At 46.8% G+C, this 17,119-nt stretch overlaps 1 protein-coding gene across 1 annotated transcript in view; it reads left to right on the forward strand.

Moving 5' to 3' along the window:
- Positions 1-17,119, forward strand: part of LOC8028203 (importin-5) — a 62,311-nt gene that overhangs the window by 26,943 nt on the left and 18,249 nt on the right. Inside the window, exons 9-16 of the mRNA XM_042293126.1 lie at positions 4,909-5,015; positions 6,495-6,619; positions 8,308-8,571; positions 11,610-11,710; positions 12,278-12,395; positions 12,770-12,853; positions 12,947-13,079; positions 13,622-13,683. Coding sequence (XP_042149060.1) covers positions 4,909-5,015; positions 6,495-6,619; positions 8,308-8,571; positions 11,610-11,710; positions 12,278-12,395; positions 12,770-12,853; positions 12,947-13,079; positions 13,622-13,683 — 994 coding nt within the window. The remainder of the gene's footprint in view (positions 1-4,908; positions 5,016-6,494; positions 6,620-8,307; positions 8,572-11,609; positions 11,711-12,277; positions 12,396-12,769; positions 12,854-12,946; positions 13,080-13,621; positions 13,684-17,119) is intronic.

The raw sequence follows: 17,119 nt of genomic DNA on the forward strand, positions 1-17,119 counted from the left end.
ACAATAATCCCTCGTTATAATGAAATAGCTTTCTTTTAATCGGTTCGACGTGGTCCCGACCAAAATGCATGCATTTTTAACCGGGTTATTCGAAGTGTATCGGCGGCCGACAACATTGTTTCCGAAGGCCCAGGTGCCGAAAACGCGCAAGCCTACACAGAGGTGCACGAACACCCTTGCATTCCCTCCCCGCTTTTTTTTTAGGCAAACGGTAAACTGGGAAAACGGAGTAAAACGTTGACAGAGAGCAGAGCGCACTGAGCTGGCAGAGTGCCGCTTTCTGTGCCGACGCGCCGACGCAGGCAAGAATCAGCGGGAGCAGCGTTAGACCCTTCGTGGGTGACCAAGGCCGGCTTTGGGTACGCCGTGCGCCGCCCGCGAGGTTCGGAGATTACGACCGCCCGCCGCTGACTTCGTGTCGGCTCGGGACTCCCTCCCGTGTTAACGTTCTGACGCTACCCACAGCGCCTGCGGCCAACGCTGCCCAACTCCTGTCAAAATCGGGTCGACGGAGCGATGGAACCAGGAGGAGATCATGCTTTCAGGAACTCCCGACGCGCACGCCTGCGACATACTACAGTGAAACCCGTTTAGAATGAGCCCATGTACAGCGAATTATTGTCGATATCGAACTCACAGAAAATTGAAATAAAAATGCATGTAAAAAGTACTTTTTATAACGAACAATATATTGGTTATATTGAACTATTTCCCCCGGGAAGTCTTCCAAAAACATGCTAACGATCGTCTTCTGACCTGTCCCTTCCCACAAAAAAGAACTAGGAAGGAAAGAAAATCCCGAAAGCTCAAGTTGCGAACAAAATTCAGCGAACAAGAGCTATTCAAGAAGAAAGAAGGCAAAAAAAATACTCTGCACGCACACACAGGAAAAGCAAAAAATACATATTTTCATCCCAGAGCGTTTGATTCAGAAGGGAAGATAAGCTAAAAAAAAAAAAAAAAAGACTGCACACATGCAAAAAAACAAACAAAAAAACTTTACATGGCATTGTTACAAGGCGGAAGTGAAGAGATGAGAAAGAAAGAGAAGCTCTCGCCTTACAACGAACGCATCGTAGAAGTTTGTTGTAAACGGTTCTTGCTATATCGAACTACTTGCTATATCGAACCGATCGTACCATTTCCTGCTGTTCGTTATTAACGGGTTTAACTGTACACGCACATGAGCGTCGTGGAAGATTGGGAATGTTTACCAAAATTTGCTTAGATCTGCGAGGTTGGGAAAAATGGCCGGCTCAAGTCCAAAATCGCCACAGAACTCAACATTTTGGCATGGGCTGTTGCACTGTCCACCATTTCGCAGATCAGGCAACGCATATTAGACGGCTTTGAGAAGTTGCTTAGGCAGGAAGAAGTGTGCCCGCGACCCGAAGATGAAAGATCGCCAACTGCCTCGAGCGCGTCTGATTTGTCTCGCAAGCATGCTTGCCGAGCCGTCGCACGATTTACATAGCTGCATCGATCTCTACAGAAGTGTGTGAAAACATCTTGGCAAAGCCACAGAGGATAACTTTGATTGGTTAGCGCCTGTTGATGCGGATATTCCCCTTATTGTTCTTGCCACTGATGCTGCGATTTTAGACCTTGCGTGCAGCCAGAGTAAGCACGAAGCGACGTCGGAGAGGCACTTCGGGAAACGCCAATGACTGCGGAGTCTCAAAACATGCTACGGCTGCTTCGAAACAAAGGGGAGTGCAGCGGCACTGACAGTGTTCATGCAATGCCTGAAGCAGTTCGAGAACTGATGCCCAAATAAAATTATCGGCAAACTCTGCTTATTTTTTTTTACTATGTAAAGGTGCCGCAGCATGTTTATAACCAAGGTTTGTTTGATTAAATGTACGATCAGACAGTTCCGCAGTGTTCCCGTCCACCTTAAAAGCTGCTGACACTGTTGTTTTTTTTGGCTCTTTTGCTTTTATATATCTGTCTTATTGACTTCGTTATAACGAAGGATTACTGTAAAATCTAAAACATCCAAAACATTAAAAAAAAATTTTTTTTTTTAGAGAATTGTTTGATGTTTTAGTTATAAATATGGCGGATGGACAGTGTCTTGCAGAGTTGTGTTAGTTTCCGGATGGTTTGGTTAGTTTATATTTTAAAGAGTGTCTGTTTGTGTAGTTCGAAGACATGTTGTGAGATGCACTGCTTTTAACCTCCATAGTCCAATCAAAACATTTGTGCAAGACAAGTTTTCTTTCTTTTTCAAGGCAAGTGTGCTCAACTGACGTCTAACTCCAGGTTAGCTCAGTTGGTAGAGCTCTCTACTGGAAAGGGAGAGGTGCCTGGTTTGATACTAAGAACAGGCGGATTTTTTCACTAACGCACAGGGGCCCTGCAATCATATTTAAGCAACTTTTTTGCGGTTTCCACGTATCTTGGGGTCCGAGCAAGCCAGCGGGCACGGAGAGAGTAACTAAATATCAGTGCGTCATATTTTAACCGGACGACGCGGAAACCACCTCCACCGACAAGGGCGACCCGCGGTACCGAAAGCGCGCAAAATGTGACGTGTTTGGTCCTAGGCTTACTACTGGTCAGAGCCGCTAAAAGCTTTTTCGTAGTCGAAATACAAAATATAAGTGGTGCGAACCGTTTCAATTATTTATAAAAGAAGTTTTTGTTCAGTATTTTAGATCAGAAAAGAAACGAATGCAGTTTATAAAGTACAGAAACAAGAAATGACCCGCCGACATACCCGCCACCAGGCGGTGGAAAAGGCGACGCATACTAGAAAAGAGTAGTGGGATGAGGCTACGACGAACGGCCAGCGTAGAAAAGCCCCGGATGTATGCGGCGGCGCTGCGGTCGTATACCGGCTCAACGATCCGACCGGTTCCGAGCGTTCCGAAGGCCTTCGGCGCGAGCCCTGCTAGCGATTTGGCCATTTGGCGGCATGGCAGCGCGAAGTGGCTCCCGTTCTGAACTGATCTTTACTTTGTGTTTGCTGTCGTTTGTGGCCAATGAAGTGTTATGCCGAAATAGTCTAATCGCGCAGCAAATGCAATGCGAGCCGCCCCGGCCGCCCGCTTCATAGAGCCTATCCAACACCTGTTTTAGTGGCGCCCTCTCGAGCCGTTGACCCGGAGTGCGGCAACCGTGAACGCTCGATGAGCTCACTACCCCTCCTATAGTTCATGGCCACTCAAGCCAGGACCTACTACGTCATGAAGGAGGTTATTTTTTGCTTGTTTTTGTAATTCTAATTTGCCTATAACTTTTAAAATAAAGCAAAATTCGAGAAAAGAAAAGTTTGATTAAGTTACTACGTTCAGTGCGCTCAGGTTCGGTGCAAATTAAAACCAGTCAAAAAGTCATTGCAGGGCCCCTTTAAGGGCAATACCTTTGTTGCTTGTGAACTCTAATCTTTTGGGTAATTTAAACCCTCTTAATTCTTTTTATTTTTGTTTTTAAAGAGAGGTGCAAGTTATTGTTGGGAAGTTACAAGTTACAACGATTTGACTACTTGGACAGGAAGGCTGTTGCAGCAGGACGGGCCTACCCGTGTGGCAGCCTTGTTCTCCCGCCTTCCGTGCCGACATTACACCGGAGGGTGTCAGAGTGACGTGCGTCCCTCACTGTGGGCGAATGCGTCTCATTGGCATCCCACATGCTCCTCCTGCTTGACATGACCCCGAGACCCTAGCTGGTCGTTAAAGGGGTACTCCACCGGTTTTTTCATTGTCTCCGATTTGCTTGAAATTTCGCTAAACTAACCAACAAACATTGCTAAAATAGTATCCCAAATATTAGGTCAAAATATTGTTTTTTCGCGAAGTTATTGAATTTACAGTTTTGGTCTTCACCATGTTTTTCAAACTGAAAGTCTCTACTGGCAGCAACAACAAAGTGACGTCAGTGGAAGGCAGGGGTTAACTTTTTGGACTACAGAAGTTGTTCCCAACAGATTTGATGCAGTTTCTTGGTGTCAAATGAGTGCTTTGGAAGCTCGCGCCCGCATCTGCGCTCCAGCACGGAACAAATGATTGGCATATTCTATTTTTAGACTACTTGCTTGACTGGCAAGCCTGCCTGCCACTGACGTCACGGCACTGAAAAGTGCGCGAATATTTGAATATTGGTTTTTGCACTATTTTCATTTGCCTATTTCACAATACCTATTATGAATTTCGCGATGCTGAATAGCATACTGGAAAGGCTATAGGCCGGGGAGTCAGAAAATATAGTTAGTTGAGGTAGCTCAAAATATCGGTGGAGTACCCTTTTAAGGTGTAGGGGTTACTGTATCAAATATGAGCGGGTGTATATGCGTGATGCCAGGCAACTATATTTTTAATGGAGAATGTGTTTTAGGAGTCGTCTACAAGAAGTTTGCCATAAACGAGTGTCGGGAACAAGCGTTCGAGAACGAACGTCATAGACGACCGATGCACTGGGAGCTTTACACAGCGTTTATGTTGCAAAGCTAACAAAGGCCCACGAAAAAATGAACATGAGAAAGACACCCCAGCGGGACTCAAGCCTGGGTCGGTGCTGCTGCAGTCTGGTACTATACATCCTACTATTGATGATTGGTACACATCCCATCATAAAACGGGGAAAAAACCTTTACATTTTCCCGTGTCCTACCGCCACACAAAAAAAAATGTACAAAGAAAGTGCGCGTGCTCGTGGCGATAGCTGCCGCCTCTGCTGAAATGAGGGCACGAGGAAATGTCGCTGTTTCGGGAGGACTCCTTTATGTGGTTTTTCGTCAGAGCAAAGTGCAAGTCCACTTCAGCGCGTAACGTAGTATACTTTGCGTCAGGGGCATTGAAGGTGTTGGGAAAAAGGGGAGGGCCGCAATTGCCCCCCTGTTTCGATGCTGCTGCTTATTTGCAACTTCGTAATTCTGTTTCCGCCTGCCTTTTCTTGTCCCTGCAGCGATCCAGTGGTGGGAGAGTCGTCCCTGGATCGCCTGGCCTGCAGCCTCGGTGGAAAGACCATTCTTCCCCTAGTCGTCGGCTGCGTTTCTCAGATGCTGGCAAGCGGTGAGGTTTCATTTCCTTTTAACACTTCAGCGTCGGAACTTTGGCTGTAACACAGTCATGTCTCGTTAACATGGACTCCAATAATATGAAAACCTTGCTATGTAGACAACATTTTCATGCATGAACTGGGTAAATAAGCTAATTTTTGTATTGTTAGAGAAAACTTGCATTATGGACGCTTTTTTGGGGGAACGGGTGTCCATGTTAACGGGACATCACTGTAAAAGGCTTGCACTAACAACGCATCAGTTGCCGTCGTGGCCTCACTGCCGAGCACGTACCTTCTGCGGCATACATTTCACGCGACCGGATGTGTTTTTCTCCGCAAGAACAAGTAGGAATGGCTACAAGCGTGGTACAAGCCATCTTTAGGATTGGGAGTCTGATAAACCAGAGTAATTCTGTTGTTGTTGCGACTGGCAGGAAAGGTGTATCAAACGAGACGGGCGTTGCATTGCTGCCCGCTCTCCGAGCTTTCCATGCCTACATCATTTCGCGGAGTGTTAGAGTGACGTGCGCCCCAAACTTGTGGACGAATGCGTCTCATTAGCACCCCACATGACCGGACATGTGTCTCCGGCAGCTTTGAATACCAGATGCGCCTGGGGAGGTTTGAGTAGTCACGTCTGCCGCAAGGCCTCTTTGCTCATTCTTTCCCGCCATTGTCTCCCTTGCACGTTGTCTCCCTTGCCTTTCGTAACTCTGGTCGCAGTTCTTTACCATTGTCTGTGTGTTACCGCTATTTCGTGCAGGAGGGCAAAAGAATGCTTTCGAGCTTAGACAACATTATAGAGAATTGTTCAGTAAATAAATTAGCTGATTAGCATATAATTGTTTCTGAACTTTACTTGTACAGATCCACTTCCATTCTAACGCCCGAGGCCCTCTGGAGCGATGAACAAACTACTGACACTGATCAGCCTCAAGAATATGCAGCATGCGTGTGAATGCACCTTTGGCCTTCGCACGCATGCCTTTGAAGTAAGCACGAGTGATTAGAAACCTGCTTAAAATACCTCTGCGCTCATCCTCCAAGTGCACGGGGCTTGTTGGTTTTGGTTGTTTCTGTTTGTCGTTCTTGAGGGTCTCGGGTGTAAGGACTTAATTTCTCGGAAGAAAAATCTAACCTTCCTGCCCCTCCTATCCTTGAGATGTGGTTGGGAGTGGCAGTATTCAGATACAAAGCAACATAATGCTTTCTCCCTTGGCTCGCCATATTTTTCTTTTTTATTGCCGCTATCAGGTGCAGTGGGTCAGATTTTTCGCATTCAGGTAATTAAAATCTGGCATCAATTTATCTCTTTCCGATAAAGTCTAGCTTCTCGCAAGAGGAAAGACAAGCATTGGGAACTCTGAATTCCAAATTTAAGGTGCCTGCTGTAAATTGTTGAAATAAATTGAGTATTTATTTGAAATTTTTGAGCCAAAGTTGAGGCACAGCTGGAGGTCGCTTACGCCGGTGAGCCTTCATTCTTTCAGAGGACTGGAGGCATCGGCATGCGGCTCTGATGGCGGTGTCTGCGGCGGGCGAGGGCTGCCACAAACAGATGGAGGCCCTCCTGCCGCAGATGATCGACGGCATTCTCAAGTACCTCCAGGATCCAGTAAGGACTTTCAATGTTCCATTTTGGGGGAGGATAAGGGCTTCACTCAGGGCATGCAGGAGTTATTAGTGGGAGGCTGATTTGCCCTGTGTGCGCGTTGTTGTGTGAGTCAAAACTTTCAGCTTGGTAATGTGTGTGCCGCTTGCTTGCGCATGTGTACCGCATGCATGTACGACACGCATGTATGCGCCACACATGCATGCATTTGAATGCACATGCATGCACGCTTTTTGGAGCTAAAGCTAAGAAAGACTAGGGAACCACTTTGCAAGTGATGTAAAGGCAGAATGTGTTTTAGGGCTGGATTCTATGTCTAGAGTGTCGTGAAATGTTGCAACAAAAACCTTGACATTACGGCCAGGTGGTTTTGCAAAAATCACGTCGTCCCTTTGTGGGGATCAATCAGTCGAATCCTCTCTCAGTAGTTTGATGCTCTTCCCCTTGAGCTACCTAGTGGAGTATATGAGCGTCATTTCAGCCCTTATATGTACTCGCATGGTCGCCTAGGAAGAAAATGGGTTACGAACGTCTCAAAGCTTACTGCAAGCTTAGGAAGAAGGAAAAATACAAACTTTATCCTTCGCATAAACCCGACTGGCACAGATCCGTCGTGTCTTCATGTGTCTTTCCCCAGCAGATTACCCCAAAAGCTTAATGTTCAAAATGGATGCAACAGAAAGAAGCATGTCGACACAAATGCAGAACACATTCTGTGTCGGTCAGCTTCATGCAAAGTATTAAAGTTTGGTATATCTTTACTACTTCTTTGCATTTATTAGAGCCCCATTATACCCGTGTCCCACTAGAGCGACATACAAAAACAAAAGACGGCGACAAGCCTCAAACCAGTCTTTTGCGATTTGAGAGGCTTTGTAGAGTAAAGGAGGCTATGCTCAAACACGAGCATCATGCACGCGAGGGTATCTTTGGCAGGCTTGCAATCGCTCGTGCTTACTTCGCGCGAGCACCGAACGACTAGACGCCTGCCAAAGGTACCATCGCGAGCATGCTGCATGGGTTTGAGGCTTGTCGCTGTCTTTTGTCTTTGTCTGTCGCTCTAGTGGGGCACGGGCATTAGCATTCGGGGTCCACGGGGACCTTCGGCATCTGTCTCTATGTCCCACCGTTCCGAGGCAGTCCAATATCCGTGCGAAAAGTGCAGAACTTTCTCTTCAGGCCCATGGGCTGGACTCATTGGTGGCCCATTGAAGGTCATCTTGTCTCCTGTGGTTCGTAGGAAAGTGCGCTCTGCCTCTTTCCCACAGGAGAACACAAAGAGACAAAGGGAAGGAGTTCCAAATGTGCCGAAGAATGTTTTGTAGATTTGCCTCTAAGCTAGTGCATGCATTGTCAAACATCTTTGTGCAGAGATACAGCATGGCCCCAACATGTTCACCTTTCTGTCGGTGCCTTTCCTGAGCTCTGCTAGAGTAACTAAGCGAAGCGTTTGAGCAGCCCTGTCTCGTGAATGGATTGGGCTGTATAGAATCTTCGCACATTGTCCATCCTCTCTCGGAGGTTCCGCCGGCTAGAAGAAGCACCATCTTTTCTCTTTGCGCTGGTCATTTGAGAATGTGCCAACAGCGAGCGTTTGCCCGATTTATTTTCTATTGTCAAGACCAATATTCATGGCAGGCTATAAGTTGCTCTACCCATGGGTTGGGTTGAACGAACGTCCGTGTGTGCAGCACCCCCGGGTACGGTATGCGGCCTGCAATGCCCTGGGCCAGATGGCGACAGACTTCTCGCCGGGCTTCGAGAAGCGTTTCCATGACCGGGTCATCCCGGGGCTGGCCCTGCTCCTCGAGGACCACGCCCACCCTCGGGTGCAGGCCCATGCGGGGGCCGCCCTGGTCAACTTCTTCGAGGACTGCCCCAAGTCGGTGCTGCTGCCCTACCTGGACGCCGTGGTGCTCAAGATCGAGGCTGTGCTCAGCAGCAAGATGAAGGAGGTGGGCCATCATTCGCTTTCTCCGACTTTGCAGCTCGGTCCCTGACGGCGTTGCGGAGTTGCCGCTCTGGAGCTGGGATGATTCTGGAGCTGTTCCGCTTTTCCACAACCTCGGAACGGAATGGGCTTGTGCTCGGTTCTTACGCGGGCTGCGTCGATATTCAGCGAGGACCACATGCTAGTGCTGTGCCTGCTGGCACAGAGCTAGCTTCTGGTCAAAGTGGCTCTTTAAACTTTTTTACAGCAGAGCTGTTAAGGGCTAGTTTCCCCAGTATTGTTTCCGCGGAAAAACAAATGTTGACGCAAAACTCTGGACAGCTACCGCCATCTATAAGCAACAGTGACAACCGGATTGCCGGTTGTCTGGTTGCTGCTATTGTTCATAGATGGCGGCAACCTTTCTAGGGCCTTTCCACTCTGATTTTCATCATAGTGGAAAAGCTTAATTTCTCTAGGCGTCGTCCTAGAAATTGTTATTGGGGTCGTCCTAGACGTTGACCTTGAGGTCGTCCTCGAGGTCGTTTTAGAAGTCATCCTTGAGGGCGTCCTAGACATCTTCCTCGAGGTCATCCTAGAAGTCGTCATAACTGTTGTCCTCGAGGTCGCCCAAGAAGTTGTCCTTGAGGTTGTCCTAGATGTCGTCCTAGACGTCGTCCTCTCGGCGTCGTCCTAGAAGTCGTAAAGATAACAGCTTTGCTGGTCTTCCATTTTCACGTGAAGTAAAAGGACTCTACTTTTTTTTTTTAATTGGTGAATCGATTTTTATATTTGTGTAGTTTCTCTCAATTACGATGAATAAGTGCCCAGTAAAGGAGTTACACAAATGGAATGGAACGGTTTCTTATTCCAAGAGTGGGTCCAGTGTTTTCGTTCCTAGGTGTTGAAAGGAATGGAATTATTGGAAGCTATAGCGTTTTAACAGATGCTTGGTGGCCTCTAAGAATGTTTTATTTAGGTTCCAAATTTGTAAATCACATTCTCTTGTTTTTGTGGGCAGCTCTTTGTGGCGAAGCATAAAAATAATGTATGCTAAAAAAGACATAATAAGTTGCCCAACTTCCAAATGTGGTTTTTCTGCTTGTTAGGGGTCATTGTGTAGCCTGAGATTTCCACGAAGGAGTCTCTGTCTTTTTCCTATTGGAAAGTGCGAAGAGATGAGGAAAAACACACCGTCTAAAAAAACGTTCAGCCTTTCCACTTTCGTGAAAAGGGAGATCAGTGAAGCTGGTACTCGATACACTGCCGCAACGCGCACGCGCCAGATTCCCACTTTTTGTTTGACACGCCGCCGATCATGGATGCATCTCCAGCGAACCAAAGTCGGTCGCACACGGCACACGTGACGCCAAACGGGTTCTCCATGAACTCCTTCCGGAACCTCGCCGTCGCACCCGGGAACTGTTCAGCCGGCGTGGAGTGCAGTCGTCGCTGGGCCTCACGCTTGCGCTTGGCCTCCGTGGCACGATCGTCATCCGTGGCGTTGGCTCGTCGGCGCCCTTTACATCGCTGGTTCTGTTCTCGGCGGCGGCATTCCAGGCGAGCGATGTGCTCGTGTTTGGCAAGGGAATCTGAAGCGCTCGATGCAGTGGAAGTCGAGACGACAGCGGCTTCGCGGCAGTTGCGGACCCATTCGTGCTGCTGCATACGTCGCCGCTCCTTCCGCAGCCTGTCTCCTTTCCCCGAAAGGGCGCGCGGCCGACCCATCATGAGTCCAAACTGAAACTGATAAGAGCGTAGGAAACAGCGCACAAAACGGACAAGGACGAAGAAACAAACGTGACGAGCGTTGCACTCATTATGTGTGCTTCTTCTTCGTCGTTGTCTGTTTTTCGCGCTGTTTCCTACGATGAATTCCCACCAAGGAGCCCAACTGTCAATTCTTCTATGATAGCTGGAAAGGTTGCCGCCATCTACGAGTGACGGCGGAAACCAGACTGGTTGTGTGCTTGCCGCCGTCGCTTATAGATGGCAGTAGCTGTCCAGGTAGGTTTGTGTCGACATACCGGACACGATCCTGGGGAACCTAGCCCTTAGCAGCTCCGCTGTAAAAGGGTTTCAGCCAAGTTGAAGATGGTTTTGTGGCTTGTAAGCTAGTGCATACCTTGTCGGACATCTTTGTGCAGAGATACAGCATGGCCCCAACATGTTCACCTTTGTGTCGGTGCCTTTCCTGAGCTCTGCTAGAGTAACTAAGCGAAGCGTTTGAGCAGCCCTGTCTCGTGAATCGATTGGGTTGTATAGAATCTTCGCACATCGGCCGCCCTCTCTCGGAGGTTCTGCCGGCTGGGAAAATTATCTTCTTTTATGCTTTTGTTTGCTCAAGAATTCAAAAGACCCAACAAAAGTCTTCAGTGTGTTAATAGTCTTATCAGCAATCATACAGTTATCAATGGATGTTCCAACTAAAGTAATAGCGCATCATTGTCATCAACATTGGTGGTTCGTGGCCCTCTGTTTCTCCGAGTTGCGGAGTCTCGGTGAGAGGGTTGAGAAAAAGCTGTGCAATTTAAGAAAGTAATTATGGCAAACGGCCTGCACTGACAGCAGCAAATGAACACAGCTTTCTAGCTGCTCCCTGTATAGAATACGAGATTCATACCTTTCTCTCGTAAATCTTCGTTGGCCACTCCTGAGAAATTCACTGTCAAGCCCTTAGTGCAGTTTTTACACGATTATATGCAGTATTTTCTGTACATATTCTCACAACTAAGCAAGTTTGCAGTTGATTTTGAGCAGAGATGTTAAAAATTGTTTGGAGGGGATCAAACACTCCAGACATTTATCGGGGCGTCGATAGTTTACACGAATCGCAGACGGTCAAGAAACGGCAAATGTGGCTAAAAGTCTGCACATTTTTTCACGCTCTCGTCTCGACGGTTTTGAAATGGCTCTTGATATCTCTCTGCCCAAAAAGAGTTCAACAGGCATAACTTCTACTTTAAGCAAACTGTTATCTTTGACAGTTAGGTCGGAGCAGCTGAACATATAATCGAATCTTGGGTTCAGCGTGTCTGAACAGTTTTCCGGTCTGCTTTGCAGCTGGTGGAAAAAGGCACCAAGCTGATGCTGGAGCAGATTGTGGTGACGCTGGCTGCACTGGCGGACCGTGCAGAGGAGAAGTTTGTCGACTACTACGACAGGTGACTTCCTTCCTTCGGTACCTCTAGTTTTCTCGAGTATTTTAACTCGGAATGTCTTTTTTGAGTCAATTTTTATGAGAAAATCGCCATGAACGAGTATCAACAAAAAGGTTGCACGGCCTTGAGGTTACACATTAACTATATAAAGTCGGATATTATGGCCACTAAGCTACTGGCACAGCTGGTTTGGAAGGGTATAAAGGATTTTGTTTGGATGCAAATGTGCCGGCGGTAGCAAGACATAAACAAAAAATCATTAGTAATTAATAAAATAAATAGAAATATTGAATAAAATAAAAAGAAAGAAAATAAAAATAGATAATTAACAGAAAACAAATATTAGCACAAGCCACGCAAAGAGTGGGGTTTGTGCGGTTCTGCGCTCTGTGGTCTTTGTTAGCCCGATGAAACCAGTATAATGTTTCATGGCACTAATTTCATTTAATCAACGCCGCGTCGAGTGCAGTCTCCAGGAAGGAGACGAGGATGATTCAAATTCGTGTGCTCTGCTTTACGAGCGGCGGGGCTGTTTTTAACGGTACCTCGACATTGCCGTGGCATCTGTAGGTTCATGCCCTGCCTCAAGTACATCATCCAGAACGCTTCCACGCCCGACCTGCAGCTTCTGCGCGGCAAGACGATAGAGTGCGTCAGCCTCATCGGCCTTGCCGTCGGTCGAGAAAAGGTGAACTCTCTTTTACTCGTTTGTTCAACCCAATCTCGATGCATGCTTTCATACGGTCTAAAAGGCGAAGACTAAGCTTTGCAGAAAGGTTCTTGCACTAGGAGGGGTTCTTTTACATCTGTAGCATTGGTCAGAATCGCCGTACTGCCTCGCAAAATTCAAACCCTGGCCGAGGTGCGAGCGGTCCGACGGAGGCTTATTGCAGGGAAGTGCCGTGGAGCCGATATTTCAGTTGCGCGTTTAATCCCCGGTCCTTTGCCGGGATGTGGTAACGTTGTTCTTCCTTCGTTGTTTTGGCACGTAAAACCCCCAAATCTGATATTGATTCGAAAGTAAAAATTGTCTTGTTTTGCCGCACCCGCGCCTCTCCGCAGTTCGTGGCCGACGCTAGCGATGTGATGGACATGCTGCTGAAGACACAGACCGGAGACATTGAAATCAGTGAAGACAACCCACAGGTTTGTGTCATGCACCTTCTGGCCATGTGTGGCCTCGTTGCGCGAGGGGCTGACGTGTTCCTTTTTTCGTCTTGCTGCGTGTTTCTCCTTCAGCTGTCCTACATGATCTCTGCATGGGCGAGAATCTGCAAGATTCTGGGCAAGCAGTTTGAGCCGTACCTCCCGTACGTCATGGGTCCCGTTCTCAAGGCGGCCTCTCTCAAGCCGGAAATCGCTCTCATGGACAGTGAGTCTCGTATATCGTCGTCAACGTACCACTTCTCTCTCGTGCGCGCGCATACACGCACATACATTTTGCATCATACACAGATCTCTGCATATCAGATGCACATCTCAGTGCATCTCACACGCATCACAGCACATCACACACACATCATGGCATACCGCTCTCATCTCACATGCTGTATCATATTTCGTCCTACCCAAGGTCTGGTTGACTACAGAGCTTTGTTTTGACTTCTAGGTAATGCTTGAATCTTTCGGAAAATGAGCTTTGTGGCTACGTTGTTGCCATTTCTCTAATGTGCCTTTGGCACTGGAGGGTGTGGTGAGCTTTGCCCAAATGGCACAAAGGACACCTTGTTTTGTATGATAGGAGTGTGACGATTTTAATCATTGTGAACATATCTCTTTATTGTGTGCAATCTGTAGGACCCAAGTTTGGACACTGACATTGGAAAGACTTTTCTCCACGTTTGTTTCTCTTTTTTTGTTTGTTACCTTGCCTCCGTATTTATGTAACTAGCATTTTCTTTTCTTCTTTCCTAGGTGAAGACATGAAGGTTGTGGAAGGGGATGAAGACTGGCAGTTTGTCAGCTTTGGTGATCAGGTGGGTATCACTGGCATGCAGGGGCCTAATCTGATTTATATCCAGAGGGGAAAAAATGTGCACAATGTTTTAAGTGTTTTATCTTCGTAATTCACCAGTGCAGATCAAAGTCTGGTACAGTATAATCTCTGCAAAGCCCCAATATTTCTTTTATACTGTGTTCGGTGGCTATTGATAATCAATATTACAGTAGACTCATTAATTCAAACTCCAGAAAGTCACAGATTTTAGTTTGATTTATCAGAAATTCATCTAAATATGATACTAGACAACATTATGATTGGTTACATGGATAGCTACACATACAATGATGATTTTTGCCAGTTTCCTCTACATAGGCCTAATGATAAGCAAGTACAGGCATAACACATTGGTGAAAGTGTTAAGTTTATTCATCCGGCAAAAAAGTTGTCGATTGTGGACTGTTTAGTCTGCACATGGAGATTTCAAAACAAAATTTTCAATACCAACAAATGCAAGTAGCTCTTTACGGGACTCTTCCTTTGCAGACAGAAACTTCCGGAGCTGAGCGATGTGCTCAAAGGCCTCTGCAGCTGTGACAGTTCGTACAGGGTCACCCCTTTCTTCATCGTCACCTTCACTCTCACTGCTGCACTGTGCTGGAATTACTTCCTGTACTATGTCCTCTAATGAGTCATCACGACAAACACGCCCATTGTCGTCAAGACTAGCATATTCCGCCAACTTGGCGTTCACAGTATGTGGTTCAAGGCCAGAAAGCAGGATGCCAGGCCAGAAAGCAGGATGCCTCATCCTCGACGTCGTCGTGGTCATCATTGCTAGGTGCAGTCTCGATGCAGTCAGTGGTAAAAGCAGCATGTCGAAAGCAGTTTTTCATAGTGTTTGCAGTCACTGAGTCCCATGCATCCGAGAGCATGCCAATGGCAGTAAGAAGTGTGATGGTGTATGGCTTGTCATTGTCCATGCACAGCAACATTCTCTGTAGAAACTGCCTCCTTTAGTACACTTTCAAGTTCTTTGTCACCCCTTGGTCCAGGGGCTGAAAAACAGCTGTGGTGTTGGGAGTCCCTCAATATGTCCTCCAGTCCCTCAATATGTCCATGAGCTGGGCAGGTATCCACCACAAACAGGACCTTCCTCTTGGCACGCTTAAATTCACCATCAAGCTTGCGCAGCCATTTCTCGAACAGAGCTTGGGTCATCCAGGCGCGCGTGTTCGAAGCATACATGACTGGAAGCATTCGGATGCCTTTGAAACATGTCGGATGCTTCGCCTTGCCAATTAGGAAAAGTTCAGGCTTGTGACTTCTGTCCATGTTTGCGCATACCATGACGGTCACTCTCTCTTTGCTCAGCTTGCCTCCGGTGCAGCGTTCACCACGACTAAACAAAGTCTGGTTATGCAAACACTTACAAAAAAGACCCATCTCGTCCGCGTTATAGATGTCACCTGGGGTTTGCTGCCAGCTGCTGACAACGCCTAGATCCACCGCTGCCACTTCACCGCTGACAGTCTTAAATGCCAAACCATGCCGTTGCTTAAACTGCGAGATCCAGCCATCACTGCACTTGAAGCTTTCTAAATTCATCCGTGAGGCCAGTTCATCAGTCTTTTCCCGCAAGATCGGCCCACTCACAGGAAGGTTGGAGCTCCGTGCTCGCTTTAGCCACAAGAGAAGTGCGTCTTCCAGCTCCGGGTGTGCTGCTTCTCTAAGCCTCTTTTGGTCTGGTGCAAATTTGCTTGCCTTCTCCCGAAGCTTGTCCTTGGCTTTCACGATCGTTGTTAGCGTGCTTTTGGTGATGCTATATTTGAACGCCACCTCGGTTTTCTTCATGCCTGACTCAACTTCTTTAATGACAGCTAGTTTCTCCTTGACCGAAAGTGCTTTATACTTTCCATGTAAAGCCATGTCGATGATGAGCGAAAGCAAAGTGCATTGCTGCCTAGGCCTAGCACACACGACATTGAAGTATCGAAGACAATGGTGGACTGGATTGGATTCAATAATCTAGCGGCTACGGCTTGTAACTTTGCCAGACAAGAACCGAAAATGGCTCCATTTAGACCGTAGAAACATCGTACAGGAAAAAGAAAAGTATGAATTAAGTGGAAATGCCGTTCAAATTAAGCGGCTTATAAATACATTAAAAACATAGCGGGACAACCAAAATTTTCAAATCTGTTTGAATTAACCTGAAGTATGAACAATCCGAGTTTGAATTATCGCGAGCCTACTGTATTCTTACTGGCTCGTCAGCAAAATCAAATGAGGGAGCCGCTTATTAACTACAAGTTCACGCTTTTTGTTAGCATGCAGGATGGAGGAGCATATGTAAAACATTTGGTTCAATATGATGCTTCTATGATGAGGATAAAAAATTGGGTCTGGTTGTGCTTTTAATATTTCAAGTTGCAAGTGACTCAGAATTTGTGCTTCCAAACTTCAAAAAAAAGGTCAAACTTATTTACAAGTCCCAAAAACATGCTGTCTAAGGTTTTTTTTTACAGCAGAGCTATTAAGGGCTAGGTTCCCCAGGATTGTGTCCGTGTATGTCGACACAAGCCTTCCTGGCAGCTACCGCCATCTATAAGTGACGGCATCAAGCACACAGCAACCAGTATGGTTTCCGCCATCGCTCGTAGATGGCAGCAACCTTTCCAGCTATAATAGAAGAATGGATAGTTGGGCGCATTGGTGAGAATTCATCGTAGGAAACAGCAAGAAAAACAGACGACGACGAAGACAAAGCACACAGTGTATCGAGTACAGCGCCGCTGGTCTTCCTTCTTTTTTCTTCGAGAAAGGTTATTTTATTAGATGTGAACAGAGTTTAGGACCACGGGCGTAGTAGAGTTTTACCATGTCGCAAGGGCTTGATACAACTGAGCAACCATGGCAAACGAACATTGCATCGCTTGGTTGCTCCACTAACTCTCCGTCGTATTTTCGCATAGGCTGCCGCAATATACAATCACTACTGCATTTCTGGAATGTATTTTTTCGTTAGAAAACTAAATGATGGTTCCCTGTCTCTCATCATTCATTGTCTGCGTTCACGGTCGCATGCCCGGTTCAGTGCCACATAAGCTGCACAAAACGCTCCCTCGGTAATAAAGCTTGTTTCTTTGGAGCACCTCGTGTTTTGCTCCAATTGCATTCTCATTATTGTGTCCCGGGCTGGCTCACGCATCCGAGGAACGACTAGTCGTGTATCGCCCGATTTGTGCAGCCTGTGGGGGTAAAGATGGGATCGGAACGCAGCCAATCATAAGCTCCAAGAGAAAAAATGAGATTGAGAGCAATGAAAAGCAGAAAAAGAAAGCGGACAACAGGCTAGGCGCGTTTGTTTTGCCGCAACAAGTTGAAGTTTGAGTGCTCTTCAACTTTATATATTTTTATACAATGTGCAATGCCAATGTTTTTGTGCAAAATAAAGCTAGAAAAACACTAGA

The sequence above is a fragment of the Ixodes scapularis genome, unplaced genomic scaffold, assembly GCF_016920785.2.
Source record: "Ixodes scapularis isolate PalLabHiFi unplaced genomic scaffold, ASM1692078v2 PGA_scaffold44__24_contigs__length_19508400, whole genome shotgun sequence".
Taxonomy (NCBI): Eukaryota; Metazoa; Arthropoda; class Arachnida; order Ixodida; family Ixodidae; genus Ixodes; species Ixodes scapularis.